General features: G+C 39.5%; 1 protein-coding gene across 2 annotated transcripts; it reads left to right on the top strand.

Annotated features, from left to right (window-relative positions):
* The first annotated feature begins 659 nt into the window (after positions 1-659).
* On the top strand, positions 660-16,052 carry LOC129559618 (aldo-keto reductase family 1 member C3-like). Of its 2 annotated transcripts, XM_088844002.1 has the most exons (10): positions 675-758; positions 3,106-3,273; positions 5,359-5,475; positions 6,805-6,882; positions 7,302-7,424; positions 10,472-10,581; positions 11,475-11,640; positions 14,052-14,129; positions 15,491-15,495; positions 16,010-16,052. In XM_088844002.1, the coding sequence occupies exons 1-10, from the start codon at positions 675-677 to the stop codon at positions 16,050-16,052; spliced, it is 972 nt and encodes a 323-aa protein (XP_088700128.1). The 2 variants fall into 2 exon arrangements, with proteins under 2 accessions (XP_055287529.2, XP_088700128.1); XM_055431554.2 differs by lacking the exon at positions 15,491-15,495 and having other exon boundaries at positions 660-758; positions 14,052-14,134.
* The last annotated feature ends 1,055 nt before the right edge of the window (positions 16,053-17,107 follow it).

The following is a 17,107-nucleotide window of genomic DNA, read 5'->3' as shown; positions in this document are numbered from 1 at the left end:
AAACCATTAATAACTAACCTCTAATAAGACTTTTGTCAGAATGTCTGATTTTCACATCATTTTTAGGATTTCACCCCCATCTATAAGCAAAATAATTTTGCTGTTAGGATATATAAAAAGGCAAATTTATATTCATTTGATGTTTTCATTCTTTATTAAGTGTTAGCATTTTGAGAAATCCTTATTAGTCATTACTTTAAATTCTGTGATTCTGTGTATAACTATGTGTGTGTATGTACTGTAATATAGACAATTGTTTCAATTGATGTTTGCTCAAGATTGGGCCTCATAATTAGAAAATTAAAAAATTGGTACATGTGATTTCTAGTCTAACATATGGTCAATAATTATTCAGCAAACACCATGAAATAATTTACAATAATGTAAGTGGATCCAGAATTAAAAATTTACTTATTAAAAAATAAAGTAAAAATTTCCAAGAAATTAATGATTTATATCATTGTATAATGTGAATATTATTCTGATAAAAAGGCAAACAAGTTAACACCCTTTGTTTATTTATTACTCCATGGGTATTGGTTTAATCATGCTCCTCCTATAATGTATATGCTAACATTGGACAGTGCAGCTAGGGTGTTACCTTCCTATTATTTATAACCTGTGAAGGCAGAAGAAAAAAATCAGAGTCTGCTTACTCAGAGGAGCAACAGGCAATGGATCCCAAATACCAGAGGGTGAAGCTTAATGATGGCCACTTCATTCCTATCCTGGGATTTGGAACCTATGCACCTGAGGAGGTAAGAGTAGTGGTTGCAGGTTGACATAAATAGTAGTGGATGTGACATGAGTGGAGGGGACTTGAGTTGTCAAGCACTGAGATCCTGTGTGACTCTGGGAGGATCATGTGGTTCCACTAACCAGGCTAGAACCATGCCCTGTGAAAGGGGAGAGAGCATCCAGTCTCTACTCTGCATCAAGGTCTGAGGCTGTGCTCACCTGCAGATTACTCTGGGTTCCCCTCCAGTTTCTGTCTCTTTCCCAGCTATCAGAAGAGGTGAGACTCAACTGTCAAGAACACTGACTGTCAGCTGCTTTGCTTTGAGGGTGACTGTAATGGCCAAGTTTCTCTGTATATTTCATTAATTCCAGAACCGTTTCCTCCTTCCAAAAACACATGACCCGGAGAAGTATTTGAGGTAAAAGTTCCTAAAGATGAGGTGACTGAAAACTAATGGGAGAGAATTGCTTTTCTACTGTGGAATACCTACTAGGTCACAGGGAAGAAACACTTCAACTGTGCTTTGCTCTGTACTTCTGTTTCTGCGTGGGAACTTCTTCTAGTGGAAAGTTCAGTGCCATTTGAGGAGACAAGCTATAGTCTTACAGGGAAAGGTTTCAATTCTTCGCTTTGTAATATATTTTAATCTAACTATGGTCTTCAGTGCTTGAGTGTAAGAGGGACAAAGAGGATAATTTACTAGACTGGCATCCAGAAAATTTCCTACCCATCTTGTCTTTAGAGTCTGTATTGAATAGTTGTATGACAAAGGACTGGTCCTTAAACTTTGAATATCACTTCTTTTATGTATGAAACAGAAGGAAATATTCAGAGAAAATTTGAAGACAGAAGACAGGACTTTGTCGTGCAAACTGGCAAGAAGAGAAGGAAGGATTCAACTATTACTGAATCTCACTAATTCATTCCTCAGCACATCCCTGAATGCCCCTGCATTTAAGGAAAGCCAGAACTAGACCCAACAGATAGAAGTTAGACAAGCACCTTCTTGAAAAAGAAAAGATTACAAGTCACATAAAAAGAAGCAAAATATTATTCAGGCTTATAAAAGAAATTATCCATCATTTATAACAACATGGATGAGCTTGGATAACATTAAGCTGAGTAAAATAAGTCAGACATAAAGAACAAACACTGCATGATCTCTCTATGAGTAGGATCTATTAAAAAAAGTTCAACTCATAGAAGCAGAGAGTAGAATCACAGTGACCAGGAGCTAGGGATAAAGTTGGCAAAAATGGAAAGATGCTGGTCAAATGGTAAAGGCCTTCAGTTGTAAGATAAATAAGTCTGGAGACCTGATGTACAGCACAGTGGCTACTGTTAATAATAATGGGTTATATTCTTGAGATTTTCCAGGAGAGTGGACCTTAAAGGTCTCACAAACACCTACAAAAGTTAACTATGTGAGGTGATGGAACTGTTAACTAGCTTGGTTGTGATATTCATTACACAGGGAAAGAAAGCAAAAGTGATAGTCCATCAGTTGTGTCCAACTCTTTGTGAACCCAAGGACTGTAACCTGCTAGGCTCCTCTCTCCATGGGATTTTCCAGACACAAATACTAGATTGGGTTTCCATTCCCTTCTCTAAGGGATGTTCCTGACCCAGAGATGGAACCCACATTTCCTGCATTGCAGGCAGATTCTTTACTATCTGAGCCACCAGGATAGGCATTTTAAAAAGTCACTTAGTACACTTTGAATAGTTTTTATAGTTTTTATTTTGTGTATTCTGCATGACTACATTGGTAGATAGAGCACTCTTAGAAGATTTCACCTTGTTTCTTGATGCTTTGTATCATGAACTTTTACCCTTGTTGACTTTGCTTAAAATATCTCACTGTATAAATCATATTCATGGCTCAGATGGTAAAGAATCACTTGCAATTCAGGAAACACAGGTTTGATCCCTGTGTCAGGAAGATCCCCTGGAGAAGGGGATCTTGCCTGGAGAATTCCATGGACAGAGGAGCCTAATGGACTACAGTCCATGAAGTCATAAAGAGTCAGACACAACTGAACAACTAACACGTTCACTTTTTTCACTTTTATGAGTTCCTCCAGCACATCACTGAACCTGGAGGTGGCCTTTGGGGTCCTCTGATGCCTTTGATCAACCACTGATCACCTGGGATTGAAGACTTCCTGGGTATTCATTTAATAACTTTACAGGAAATTTCAGGTAAACTATCATGGGTTCAGCACCACACATGCAGAACTAACCAAAGGCATGAAGAAATACTAAAGCTTTTGTTTGTTTATTTTTCTTGGGAAAAATCAAAGCTTGTGCATCAGCAGTTTCTTCATCATGTGAATATTCAACTACCACCTTTGTTGTTTATGTAGGTTCCTAAGAGTGAAGCTCTGGAGGTCACCCAATTGGCTATAGAGGTTGGGTTCCGCCATATTGACTGCGCTCATTTGTACCAAAATGAAGGGCAAGTTGGACAAGCCATTCGGAGCAAGATTGCAGATGGCACTGTGAAGAGAGAAGACATATTCTACACTTCAAAGGTGCTGTGTGTATTGTGTGTGCAATGTATGCAAGTCATTTTGTGCAGGCATTAATTATGTAGTCAGATCAAAAGCTGTTTGGTGAACACTGCTTATTGGTACAACTTTTTTCACACATATTTGTGTTTTAAATCTGGTATCCAAAAAGAAAGTGAGAGTGATGATGGCTTCCTCATCATTGTTTCAAATTTTAAATTAAAGTCACTGTATTTTTCTGAGCCTAGACCAGAGTAGTGTGATTTAGTATGGGCTAAAGCAGGTCTGAAATGAACTGAACTGAACTGAATGCAGGTCATGGCCATCTCATGCGATGAGTTGACTCACTGGAAAAGACTCTGATGCTGGGAAAGGTTGGGGGCGGGAGGAGAAGGGGATGACAGAGAATGAGATGACTGGATGGCATCACCGACTCTGTGGACATGAGTTTGAGTGAACTCTGGGAGTTGGTGACGGACAGGGAGGCCTGGTGTGCTGTGATTCATGGGGTCGCGGAGAGTCGGACACGACTGAGCGACTGAACTGAACTGAATGCAGGTCAGGAAGCAACAGTCAGAACTGTACATGGAACAACAGACTGGTTCCAAATAGGAAAAAGACTGCGTCAAGGCTGTATATTGTCACCTTGCTTATTTAACTTATATGCAGAGTACATCATGAGGAATGCTGGGCTGGAAGAAGCACAAGCTGGAATCAAGATTGCTGGGAGAAATATCAATAACCTCAGATATGCAGATGACACTACCCTTATGGCAGAAAGTGAAGAGGAACTAAAAAGCCTCTTGATGAAAGTGAAAGAGGAGAGTGAAAAGGTTGGCTTGAAGCTCAACATTCAGAAAACAAAGATCATGGCATCTGGTCCCATCACTTCATGGGAAATAGATGGAAAAACAGTGGAAACAGTGCCAGACTTTATTTTGGGGGGGCTCCAAAATAACTGCAAATGCTGATTGCAGCCATGAAATTAAAAGACGCTTACTCCTTGGAAGGAAAGTTATGACCAACCTTAATAGTATATTAAAAAGCAGAGACATTACTTTGAAAACCAAGGTCCGTCTAGTCAAGGCTATGGTTTTACCCATGGTCATGTATGGATGTGAGAGTTGGACTGTGAAGAAAGCTGATCACCGAAGAATTGATGCTTTTGAACTGTGGTGTTGGAGAAGACACTTGAGAGTCCCTTATACTGCAAGGAGATCCAACCAGTCCATTCTAAAGGAGATCAATCCTGGGTGTTTATTGGAAGGACTGATGCTAAAGCTGAAACTGCAATAGTTTGGCCACCTCATGCGACGAGTTGACTCACTGGAAAAGAGTCTGATGCTGGGAAAGGTTGGGGGCAGGAGGAGAAGGGGACAACAGAGAATGAGATGGCTGGATGGCATCACCGACTCTGTGGACATGAGTTTGAGTGAACTCCGGGAGTTGGTGATGGACAGGGAGGCCTGGCATGCTGTGATTCATGGGGTCGCAGAGAGTCAGACACGACTGAGCAACTGAACTGAACTGAATGAATCAGACAGAAATAATTAGATTATAGCTTTCCTTATCATGTAGGAAACTTTCTAAATTGTCTTCAAATTCTAAATCTCAGTTCTTACTTCCATCCAAGAGGTGGAAATAGGAGGCACTGTTTTTTATTACATAAGATCTAACCAAATATCTTGAATTATGTTCTGCACCTAATAATATGTTCAAAACACTTCCTACAGTTACATAAACAAAAAGATTCTAATTACTCCTAAGAGGATTGATTCTTTGATAGAATTAGATTTACTTTGTGAGCTGCTTTTAAACTTTATTAAACATAATTCAGATGATGAGTATACTAGTTATTTGATAATACTTTTTATTTCTTGGATCATTTTCTTCCATTGTGAATGATGTACTAATGATAAATTCAATCAAATAACAAAGTTTACATGGGTTGGCTAGATAAAAAATGGAACTGAAAAAGAAACAGGGTGGTTTTCCTCTGTGATCATCCATTTCTAATCAGGAAAAATCTCTGATTTTTAGATGAAAGCATAAAAACAAAATTACCTACAACGTTAATTTCATGCAGCTTCCTTTCTTTAATCTCTGCAGCTTTGGTCCACTTTCCTTCAACCAGAGTTGGTCCGACCAGCCTTGGAAAAGTCACTGAAAAATCTTCAACTGGACTATGTCGATCTCTATATTATTCATTTTCCACTGGCTCTGAAGGTTGGCAATTTGTATGATTACAGCTATTTTATTTCTTGTGTCAGAATGTCTATCAGCCTGCATGGATGACTGACTTCAGATTTTTCATAGTAGGATATACTCTTCACTAGAGTAGAATTTCCAAATTCTCATTTATGATTATCTTTTCACTGAGGTTTTTTTTTTTTTAATTTTTAATTTCTTTGTCATTCCTCCCAGAGATAAAAGCTCAACAATCTCATGTTCTCTGCTCAAAAACTTGAGGGAATAGAAATAGGTGAGTTCTGCACACAGTACTGAGTATGACTCTTGAGTCCCTTGGGGATTTTAGGAACACAGAGTTTGGTGCAGCTGTGGTGAGCGTGACACTTCTTACACTTGAACAAGATGAGTTTATCTCATCTTTCACCCTTTCAAGTTAAGCAGATTTGATGGTGCTCTCTCTGGGTGAGTCTAAACCTTTATTGGGACTTAGGAGACTTTGCCTACTCTGTTGCCTGTCTTCATGATGAGGTCTGTGGACTGCACTTAGCCATTAAGAACTGTATTACTTAGAACTTTTTCTTTTTTACTTATTTATTTATTTTAATTGGAGGCTAATTACTTTACAATATTGTGATGGTTTTGCCATACAGAAGCATGAATAGGCCATAGGTATACATGTGTCCCTCCCATCCCGAACCCCCCCTCCCACCTCTCTCCCCAACCTATCCCTCTAGATTGTCTCAGAGTTCTAGGTTGATTTTAAGTTGCAGAAATCAACTCAAGCCAAGCCATCCTATGCAGAAGAGTTTATTGGTTTATGTAGATGGCAAGGCCCAGCTATGAAAGATTTAAGGATTTGCAGTACTCTTCAGAAGTGTCTCCTTTTCCCCCTACCACTTAACTTTCCATTACTCTTGGTTGGCTTTATTTTTATATCAACATTTTCCATCAGTGGTAAATTAACCTTGATTCGTTCAAGGCTCATGGTCATGAACATTTAAGAGCATGTCTGGATCTTTCACATCCCATGTCAACCTAAGGAGAGTCTTGTTGGTTCATGTGTCTGCCCTAGGGCTATCAGATGCTCAGAGAGAAAAAGAAACTCTATCACATCTAAGTCAAGATTGCAATTTTTATTCTGGAAATAAAGCCATGTAACATTGCCATTCTTTACTTCAGTCACAATGAGTCCCCTTTAGGACCTAGGAAAGTTCTATTTATTAAAACATATGGTAAGTGTAAGAGATATGGAATGTTGTAAACCCATCTTATGGAGGTTAATGTCCTGGTCCTAGATGTGACTGATAGGATGAATAATGGAGAAATTATTTTGTGACATCTCTAAAATGACTTCTTCTATTCCAGCCAGGAGAGGAACTTTTGCCAAAAGATGAAAATGGAAAAATGATATATGACTCTGTAGATTTATGTCACACGTGGGAGGTGAGTCCAGGGAGGAGAGAACCAGGGGAGGAGCCAGAAGAGGGGGAACCTCCTTCATTTCTTCCACCTGTGAGAATGGGCTGTGGACCATCAGACTCAGCAGTTCATGAATCTAAGGACTGGGATGCTGGGATTGTGGGGAGGAAACCATTGCTGAAATGTTCATAGAAAAGAACAGAATCTGGGACGGTGAAGCCAGGCATCTGTTTCCTTCCATGTGATATGTCTTCTTCAGGGTTTTCCAAGGAGGAGATGGTTAATTCTTGTGTCATGACCTTCTTCTCCTTTTTTCTTTCTTAAAATAAATGTCAATTCTTGACATAAGACACTTTTTACAGATTTTTTCCAACTTTTATTCTTGATCATTCATGAATAAATTGAATAAATTGACAGCTTACTTACTACCCCTCCCTCCCCAGGCCCTGGAGAAGTGTAAGGACGCAGGGCTGACCAAGTCCATCGGGGTGTCCAATTTCAACCACAAGCAGCTGGAGAAGATTCTGAATAAGCCGGGACTCAAGTACAAGCCCGTCTGCAACCAGGTGAGGCTCCTCTCCCTCCTGTTCTTCAGAACCTCCTTCTTGGACTTCAGCCTGATGTCTGTCTGTCCTCCCCTCCTGTTCATCTGACCTTTGTGGGCAGATGATTCTAGAGATCAGAGCCTCTGTCTGGATAATGTGAATAGAACCCAAAAAGGTATCTCTGTCTGATAAAGTCTGGGTGGAAAATCTGGGGATGGCTTCCTGCTAAATTGTGGTGAGGACTGAGGGAAGGTAATGGAGGTGAAGGGGGTTAGGCTAGTTCCCCAGAACTTAGAGGAAGGAGGTGTTTCCCTGAGCTGAAAAGATCTCCAGAAACCAGATGGTAAAAGTGCCTCAGAGGGAAATGTGTACTGGAAGAAAGATCATTAAAACATGGAATAGGAAGTAAATAGAGATAAATCAGCTGAGACAAGTGTTAAGAGTTTGTGTGGGGTTTGGATACCCAAATCCTTAGTCTTGGTGTCTCTGTGCTTATGGGTCTTCAACATGAAGCATAGTACAGAAAAATTTACTGGAGGTTATGAAAATCATTCAGGTTATAAAGTGAAATCAGCATCTTACAGCAATACTAACAGTAGATGAAATAGTCCGGAATTAGAGCACACCCTGTGATTTACTCAGTCTTGATTTTTTTCTACCATTGATGTCTATCATAAAATTAACTGTTCAAATACATTTTTCTTTGTTTGATTCTGTACTCATATTTTTGTTATATGTTTACTTTATTGCTGTAAGAAAAGTTAATATTCATTTAAAAACATTTTAAGTATATAACACTGCATATTACAATGTACTTTAAGTTCATTGTATTGTATTGTATAATACAATAATTTTAAGCATAGGGACAATGCTGTACAGTAAGTCTCTAGAGTTTATTCATCTTATATAATTGAGACTTGGTACCTATGAATAGGAAATACTGATTTCTCCCTACTCCCCGCACCCTCGTGGTGACTATCACATTACTCTTAAATTCTGTGAGTTTGACCAATTTAGGTATTAACATCTGTCTTTCTGCAACTGTTGTGTTTCGTATAATGTAAGTCCACAAGCTCCCTTGGTGGTGCAGCGTAAAGAATCTGCCTGCCAATGCAGGAGACTCTGGTTCAATCCCTGGGTTGGTAAGATGCCCTGGAGAAGGAAATGGCAACCCACTCCAGTATTCTCGCCTGGGAAGTCCATGGGGCCACTAAAGAATCAAACACGACTTAATGACTAAACAACAACAATGTCTATAAGGTACAATCTGAAGTCAAGGAGTAAGAGTCTTCTACAGAAAATGTAGCTTGTAAAATTCAGGATATATATATATGGGTTTCCCTAGTAGCTCAACTGGTAAAGAATCCACCTGCAAAGCAGGAGACACTGGTTTGGTTCCTGGGTAGGAAAGATCCCCTGGAGAAGGGATAGGCTACCCACTCCAATATTCTTCAGCTTTCCCTGGTGGCTCAGATGGTAAAGAATCTGCCTGCAATGCGGCAGACCTGGATTTGATACCTGGGTTGGGAAGATCCCCTGGAGGAGGGAATGACAACCCACTCCAGTATTCCTGTCTGGAGAATCCCCATGGACAGAGGATCCTGGCAAGTTACAGTCCATGGGGTCTCTATGACTGAACAACTAAGCACAGCACAGCATATATGTATAATCAATAATCTAAATTAAAAATGCTTCAAAACTATTGTGATTTTAGCATTAATTTTGCCTCCAAGTTTTCATTGTGAAAATTTTCAGATATTAGAAAAGTTAAGGGTACAATCAAGGACACCCATATTTTCCCTCCCACATTGGCAGATGTGTATGTGTGTATATATATATATATATTTACATGTGTAATTTAGGTTGAACTGATCTCATTGTGGCTCACATGTCACTCTGAGTCATGTATCTCAAGCTCTTTTAACCTGTCATGGTCACTCAATTATATTTTATAACCATGCTATCCAAACAGTTTTTTGACAAATATAATAGATTTATCAGACTATCATCTTGTATTATTAATTTGCTTCTCAATTCTTGTAAATTAAAAGATAGATCTGAACCCCTTACTCATGCTCATAAATGTATACATTTTGGGGATATGTCCTTTGCACACTGTGCCCTTCATATGGCACCCACCAGGAAGCACGTGATGACCACTTGTCCCACTGTGATGATGGCATTTTTGTTCTCCTAGTAAAGCTACTGGCAGCTAGATTTTTAATTTGGAAATGTGTATTTCCATGTTGAAATTACCTAGTCATCTACTGGATAATAATTGCCATCAGAGGAATTTCAATTTCCCCCAAATTTTCATATAATGGTTGTGAACCCATCAATGATGTTCACCTGAATTAATTATTTTGTTGGGACAGTTTTAAATATTTTCAATGTAAACACTTTTTAACCTTCTTACCTGACATTTTATTGTAAAAATAAAATTCCGTCATTAAGTCAGGATAAAATACACCTATTCCTATAAGACAAGGCAAAAACTTCCCTTCTTCCCTTTAATTGTCAGTTTCTGAGAAAGGAGTTTTCATAATAATCATCCACAGAGGGAAACGTTTTTGCTCTTTCTCTCTCTCTTAGGGATTTTTGTTGACTCTGTGTGCTACATTTTCTCTCAGTCATGATTCCCTTTGGTGTTAAAATCTACTCAGATGTTACCAATGGGAACCCATCAATCTGGTTCTTTTGTCTTGCAGACATTTATTCATGTATCTTAGAGAAAATTCTTGCATTTTGCAAGATTTTATGTCCAAGACACAAACAGTTGTTTTCTTGTCCCAGATCTGGAGTTAGGTATATCCTCTGGTAGTATATTTAGTAACTGAGTTCTGGTCCCTAGAGTTGCTTGTTCTCAGGAATGTTATTACTTTTTCTGTTTTCGGGAATAGAGATATAATATGTATTTCTTTAAAAAAATTGCTTGATATTTTCAGTTCCAATTTAATGTTCCATAGTTTATTTTTTTCTTTAGATGTTTTAAACATTTTGCCTTTCTCTGTCATATTGATATCACCTTCCTATATAACCTGACACTCTTCTATGTTGGCATTCTACAGGTGGAATGTCACCCTTATCTCAATCAGAACAAACTATTGGAGTTCTGCAAGTCACATGATATTGTTCTTGTTGCTTATGGTGCTCTGGGATCCCAACGATTGAAAAATTGGTAATGAACACTAATGAATATAACAGAGAGTTTACCTAAAATCCAATTTTTCATGAAATATATTTTGTTATGTTGTACTCAGTGGTTTCAACTGGCAGGGGGTAGAGAGGGGAAATGGAAGAGCCTTTTCTTGTGTCTTCTCATCACCCAACCAATTATTTTTTTACATTATATGGGTCTTGCTGTAGATTAATCAATAATGAGTGACTGCACTAAAATCTATACATAATCCCCCAGTTGAGATCTAAGACATAAGCTTAATTCATGATTTACTTACTTATTAACTAATGAACACATTGCTAGAAAAAGACTGTCTGAACTTCCCTTACCTTATATCTAAAGTCCAGATAATAAACCTCCCAGGTCAATGATGATCGAAAAATTTACAATTTGAACCATTTTTGTAAACATCTGTACAAGCACTGAACACTGTAAATAGTGATGAAAAGAATAGTTACTATGAGACTACTCAATTGTTATCAATACTGAGAAAGTCAAACTAAAAAATATCCCAGTCTTTTCCTTCTCATTTTATGCTCTTGTAATTACTTTGGCGCTATGATTGGAGAGGAAAAACAACCCCTGAAATGTACAAGAACAAAACCACAGCTGTGGAAGCTTTGATCTCAACTCAGCATACACCAGGTGACCAGGAGAGCTTTGTAAACACAGATTGGGAGGTGACAGAGTGGAGTTTCTGATTCAGTTTGTCTGCAGTTAAGCCATGGGATCTGTATTTCTAACAAGACTCCAGGTGAAACTGATGCTGCTGGTCCCTGGACCACACTTTGAGAAGCACTAGTCTAGAGTGGACCTACTTGGTCTCTTTGAGAAACCTCTTAGAAACTGAGTACTCACTCTCAGCTCCTCAGGATTTCTTAATTTCCTTCCAGGGTGAACCCGAACTACCCTATTCTTTTGGAGGACCCGGTTCTTTGTGCCATTGCCAAAAAGCACAAGCAAACCCCAGCTCTGGTTGCCCTTCGCTACCAGATACAACGTGGGATTGTGGTTCTGGCCAAGAGTTACAACAGGAAGCGGATCAAAGAGAACATGCAGGTGATGAGTGGGGCTGTAGGCAGAGGGCTCCTAAGGAATATCCTTCACAAGGGTCATTTTTGTCCAGCTTTCAGACTATTTTTGAGTCAAAGTGAGTTACCTGTTCTTTCCTGTGCATGAATGAATGCCTTTTGTGTATTTCCAGTGGTTTTCTCCTCCTGATGTGGCAACAGGAGAGGTGACATGGCTGGAGAGGACAGAAAATAGATATTTTAGATCCAGTATTACGTCTGCAATTTATTCTGTCACCTTGTGCTAATGACATCTTATTTTCTTTGTTTTCAATTGACAAAATTGCATTATGTGATTTTCTTAAACTGTTTAGGCTGCTCTAACAAAAAACCACAGGTTGATTGGCATAGAAAAAAAATTGAAATTTATTCCTCACAGTTCGAAAGGTGAAAGACTGGAGTCAGGGTGCCTGGGTGATCAGGTGAGGGCTCTCCTCCAGGTCACAGGCTTTTCCTTGTATCTTAACATTGTGGAGGGGGCAACAGAGCTCTCTCAAGTCTCTTATATGAATATGATGCTGTTAAAATCTCATTCATAAAAGCTCCACTATCATGATCTAATCACCCCTCAAAAGCTCCATTTCTAGCACCATCACAGTAGGGGTAAGGTTAACAACATATGAATTTGGGGACACATGAGTGAGAGCAGTCATCCTGAACCAATTCATCATGGTTTTATTTTACATTTCTCTGAATATTAATGCAGTTTCATTTTCATGCATTTCAATTTGTGCCTTTGTGAAGTTCCTCTTCATGACTTTGTACATTTTTATTAGATTGTACATCTTTTATTTTTATGTTAAACCATTAGCCATAGCTGTATAGGAAATCTCCCCCATTTAGTAAGGCAGAGATCATTTATGCGTCTCTTGATTCTGTGGTTTCACAATCAATGAGCACTCAGCTAAGCTGTTGTCTTCTTGGCTGAGCTCTTTTGGACATTTGTAGTTCAGTGCAGAGCTGCTCGGCAGTTCTGCTTTAGCAGGTGGATGAGGCTGTTGTCAGAGAAGACTGCATTCTTCTCTGTATATATTTTCATATATATTTGGCTAGACTGTTGTCAGCCTACTTGGTCTTTATCTCATCACAGCACTATTAACCCCTGTCAGTGAGTGGGGAAAAATTCTCTTCCTGTCTGGGCTCAGATCTGACTCACCACTTCTGGGAAATAGCACTGTCCAGTGGAAGTTACAGGTCAAACTAAGTCAAGAGTAAAGGAAATGATCCCTGATAAACTGGTTTTTTGTTTACACTCAAGACTTGATCTGTAACACACTTAAACTGATTTTTGAATATGACATGAAAAGGAATATACATATAGTTAAACAGAAATCTATGTATCAGTATTTTCCCACAGATTTTCACTGTCAACTCTGTCATGTATCAAATGTCCATAAGTACATTTCTGGCCTCTCTCTGTCCTATTTAACTATTTACTTCTCTGTACTACTTTATTATAATGGAAAATAATCTTGCTTTAAATAGAATTCATTTTTTTTCCTTTAAGTATGTCTTCACTGCTCTTGACTAGCTGTTCTTTTACATAAAATTTAGTATCAATGCTCAGGGCTGGTGTACTGGGATGAACCAGAGGGATGGGATGGGGAGGGAAGAAGGAAGGGGGGTTCAAGATGGGGAACATATGTACACCCGGGGCAGATTCATGTCAATGTATGGCAAAACCAATACAATAATGTAAAGTAATTAGCCTCCAATTAAAATAAATAAATTTTTTAAAAAAGAATAACTCTTCAAGACTTTGGTTCACATTGCATTTCTCACTTTGGAGAAACTGATTTCTGTACGAAACTGACATTTCCATTTTGTGACTATGATATGCATTTCTAATTATTTAAGTATTCTTTAATATTTTAAATGCATTTCATAACTTTCTCACAGAGACGTGTACATATCAACGTTTTAGATGTATTCATAGGTAATGAATAAGTTTGTATCAGATTCTTGATTAGGTTTTCACATCCTTGCTTAAGCTCTATGCTGTGGCATATTTTAGGGAATGTTGAGAAGGAAAAAAACAGTTGTGTTGGGTCGAGTGCACATATTTTGTCCAGGTTGTCCAACAGTGCCTTTGTTTGCAAAAAAGTTGATTTTTGTTTGCTTGTCTACTGTCAAAAGAAATTCACGTAGAAAGATAGGGGATTGAAGGCTTGCAACGTGTGTGTGTGTGTCTGTCTGAGAACTGGAGCAGAAAAGTAGTGGTTATAGAAAGGAGAAGTGAGAACTCTGCAGAGGGTCCCAGGTTGTTAATCAGGAAGCTGAAGATGGACACGGCTTCCCTGTCCCTGATTCTTGTCTCCATCCAGCTGGGAAGTTCTCCAGTCCCCAGGGGGAGGCAAGCTCCTTGGGGGAGAGGTCAGTGTGATTCTTCCTTTATTCCAGGTTCTCGACTTTGAATTGACTCCGGAAGACATGAAAGCAATTGATGGCCTCAACAGTAACATACGATATTATGATTTAGTCTTGTAAGTGACTTGTGTATACTTCACACATACACTGTTTTCTTCACACTGCTACACTGTAGCAGGCAGGTCAGCAGGGGATCTAAGCTTTTTAAAAGATAATTCTCAGAAGACAGTCCTGGTTTTCAGAGTAGTTGTAAACCTAGAGCTTCCTGCAGACCTCAGGCCAAAGGTTTCCTCCAGGGCTCCATCTCTGACCAACAGAAATGTGACTGGGGCCCAAAACAGCCCATAAGTAAAATCCCCAGATTTGACATGGTGGTGAATTCATTACTTTGTGCCCCTAATCCCTGTGCCAGATGTACCTCCTCTCAGGGCCCAGGAATCCAGGCGACATAGAGGGGACTCTGCCTGCAGCCCACTATTCTTTTAGGAACCTGTGAACATATTTTATCTTAAACTTTTTATAAAATTGGGAGAAAATGATTAATAATGACTATGTAATAATGAATCCAGCTTGGACTACATTTGTGTTTATGCCTAACACAATTGTAAAATATATTGTTGATATTTTTTATGGAGGAAAGTCTCATGAAAGGCAAAATGTATCAATACTGAGAGGTCACATGGCCTGGCCTCCACCCCCTTCCCTAAGTGTCTGGTGAATTTTCTCTCTAATGAGCCTTTCTTTACCAAGACACCATCCATTTCTTTCAAATAGATCTCTTTATTGGCCCTTTCCCCCTATTACAAATCCCATGTCTTCATCCTTATAATCTCACAAAACTGAATTACAAGGAGATCATGAGCTTAATTGACCCTCCAGTTAGTGATGACCATGTCCTTAGCAGGGCACACCCAAGTAAGATCGTCTGGGTCTCTCTGGTTTCTTGAGTCAAGATTCACTCCAGTGTTGCCTTTGTTCATCAGGGATCATCCCCTAGGGAACCCCTAACTCCTTAACTTTGACTTAGTCACTAACATGAAATTCCAGCTGCCTAATTACTGCAGGAGTATGTCAAGATTGAAGAGAAAGAAGGCTAATCAAACAGAGAGATATTAGAAGAGAGTTTAGAGAGAAGGTAATACAAATTATTAGTAAAAGGAAGATTTAGTTTTAAATGAAAGATGTCAAAACTTTGTCTCCTGTTTGTAAAGTTATATCGTGATTCTGAAAAAGGATATTACAAATGAAAACAAAAAGATGGAAATTTACTTTTCTGTACTCAAAAACTTTTCAGTACACTTCTGTGTTCACCTTCATCAGGCTCTCAGTGCCTGGACTTACTCCTGTTTGTGGATTTAAGTCAACAGCATAACTCTTGGCATATGGAATGGCTCAGAATGTACTCTTTAATGTAATAAATTGAAAGGAATGAATTTAGGAAGAAAAGTAAAAACATAGGGGAAAAAGGAAAGCAGCAGTAATACTAATTATTAATTGAGCACTGTTTTAATCTATTGTAAATTAAGAAAATAGTTATCAGTATTGTTGCTTATGCATCCATGACATCTCAAGAGATCAGAGGTTTCTTAATGGAATGCCCTCGATTTTGGGGGGTGCTCAGTACTTACTTGTTGAATGGATGTGTTAAAAAGATCTGCACAATTGTTAGTGAAATCATCATCATCACCACCCAGGACCATATGTTCCACCTGGGGCTGAAAGGACCTTAATGTTTTACCTATAGTTCTCAGACCTTCTTATAAACTGTAATTACAATCAAGGTAAATATCACTGTGATGTTTATATTGCTTGTGACTGTGGGAATCAGACACACAGGCCCCGTCCACACATGGACCGGGTGCCTGGGGTAGAAGGTGGGATGTGGTTGTAGACTGAGATGTTTAGACTATCCTGGCTACATCCACAGAGAAGCACTCTCCTTGGCCACGTGATACAGAATTAATAAATTAACATCCCTCCTTCTCTTTCAGCCTTGCTGATCACCCTGACTATCCATTTTCCGAAGAATACTGATTGTGAGTGATCCATCATGGTTCTATCAGGATTTACTGATTCTTGGGGTGTGGAGAGAATTGTTATGATTGGTGGAGCTAATTAAAAACTGTGTATCTAGTTTAAGGCTTCTTCCTTTTTGTGTATGTGAAATAATAAAGACTTCAAAGCGAGGATGCTTGGGAGGGGATTAAAAGGCAGAGTTGGAGACTTTCTTGGTGGTCCAGTGGTTAAGAATCCATGCTTCCACTGCAGGGGGCATAGGTTCAATCCCTGGTTGGGTAACTAGATTCCCCAAGCTGAGCTGTGCAACAAAAAAAGAAAAAATATATCACTATATATAGAGTAACTCTTGCTGCAAAATATTTGAAGAGTAGCAGAAGAGTAGTGGCTCTTCTACACCTGAGGCCATCAAGAAAGAACTCACAGAGTCTAGCTGGCAGGTTGGAGAAGAAATCTAGCCAAGACACACCCCTAGCAGGTGACACAGAAGAGGTGAAGTATCAACAGGCTCAGAGATTGTTCTTAAAGATCGAGGGGTATAAGACCCATGTTAGGCATCCCAGGTCTGAGGACTGGCCCTGGGAAGACAAGCCCCCTTGACTCATTTGAAACCTCATGGGGCTTTACCAGAGGGTGCAAGGAGCCAAGACTCTACTTTGCAAGAGCGTGTGCACATGTGACTGCTCTCAAGTCCATAGGGCAACTGACTGGCACTGCTTGATGCTCCGACCAGCCTGCAGGACCACCTCAGTCCAGGCCATCCCCCCTGCACAGGCTTCTCCTCCAGATGCTCTTGCTTGGCACTGATGCCTACTGAGGGGGAGATGGCCTTTGGCCATCACAGACACTGGGGAAAGTGGGGCCAACTCAGAAGTGTGTCTCCAGCCCCAGTCCTGTCTCCAACAGTCACCAATCACCACTGAGCCCAGAATAAGCCTCAACTCACCCCTGTCTCATCCTGATTCAAGTCCTATCTCCCATGGAAATAGCAGCTGCCAGCTCACCTTAGGGAGACATGGCCTCCGATTCTGTTCACTCACCAAAGTCACTGGTCACTGGCAGGCCACCCAGAG

The sequence above is a fragment of the Moschus berezovskii genome, chromosome 15 (assembly GCF_049115385.1).
Source record: "Moschus berezovskii isolate FMDL1 chromosome 15, NW_MosBer_1.0, whole genome shotgun sequence".
NCBI classification, from domain to species: domain Eukaryota; kingdom Metazoa; phylum Chordata; class Mammalia; order Artiodactyla; family Moschidae; genus Moschus; species Moschus berezovskii.
This window is presented reverse-complemented; position numbering and strand designations above follow the sequence as displayed.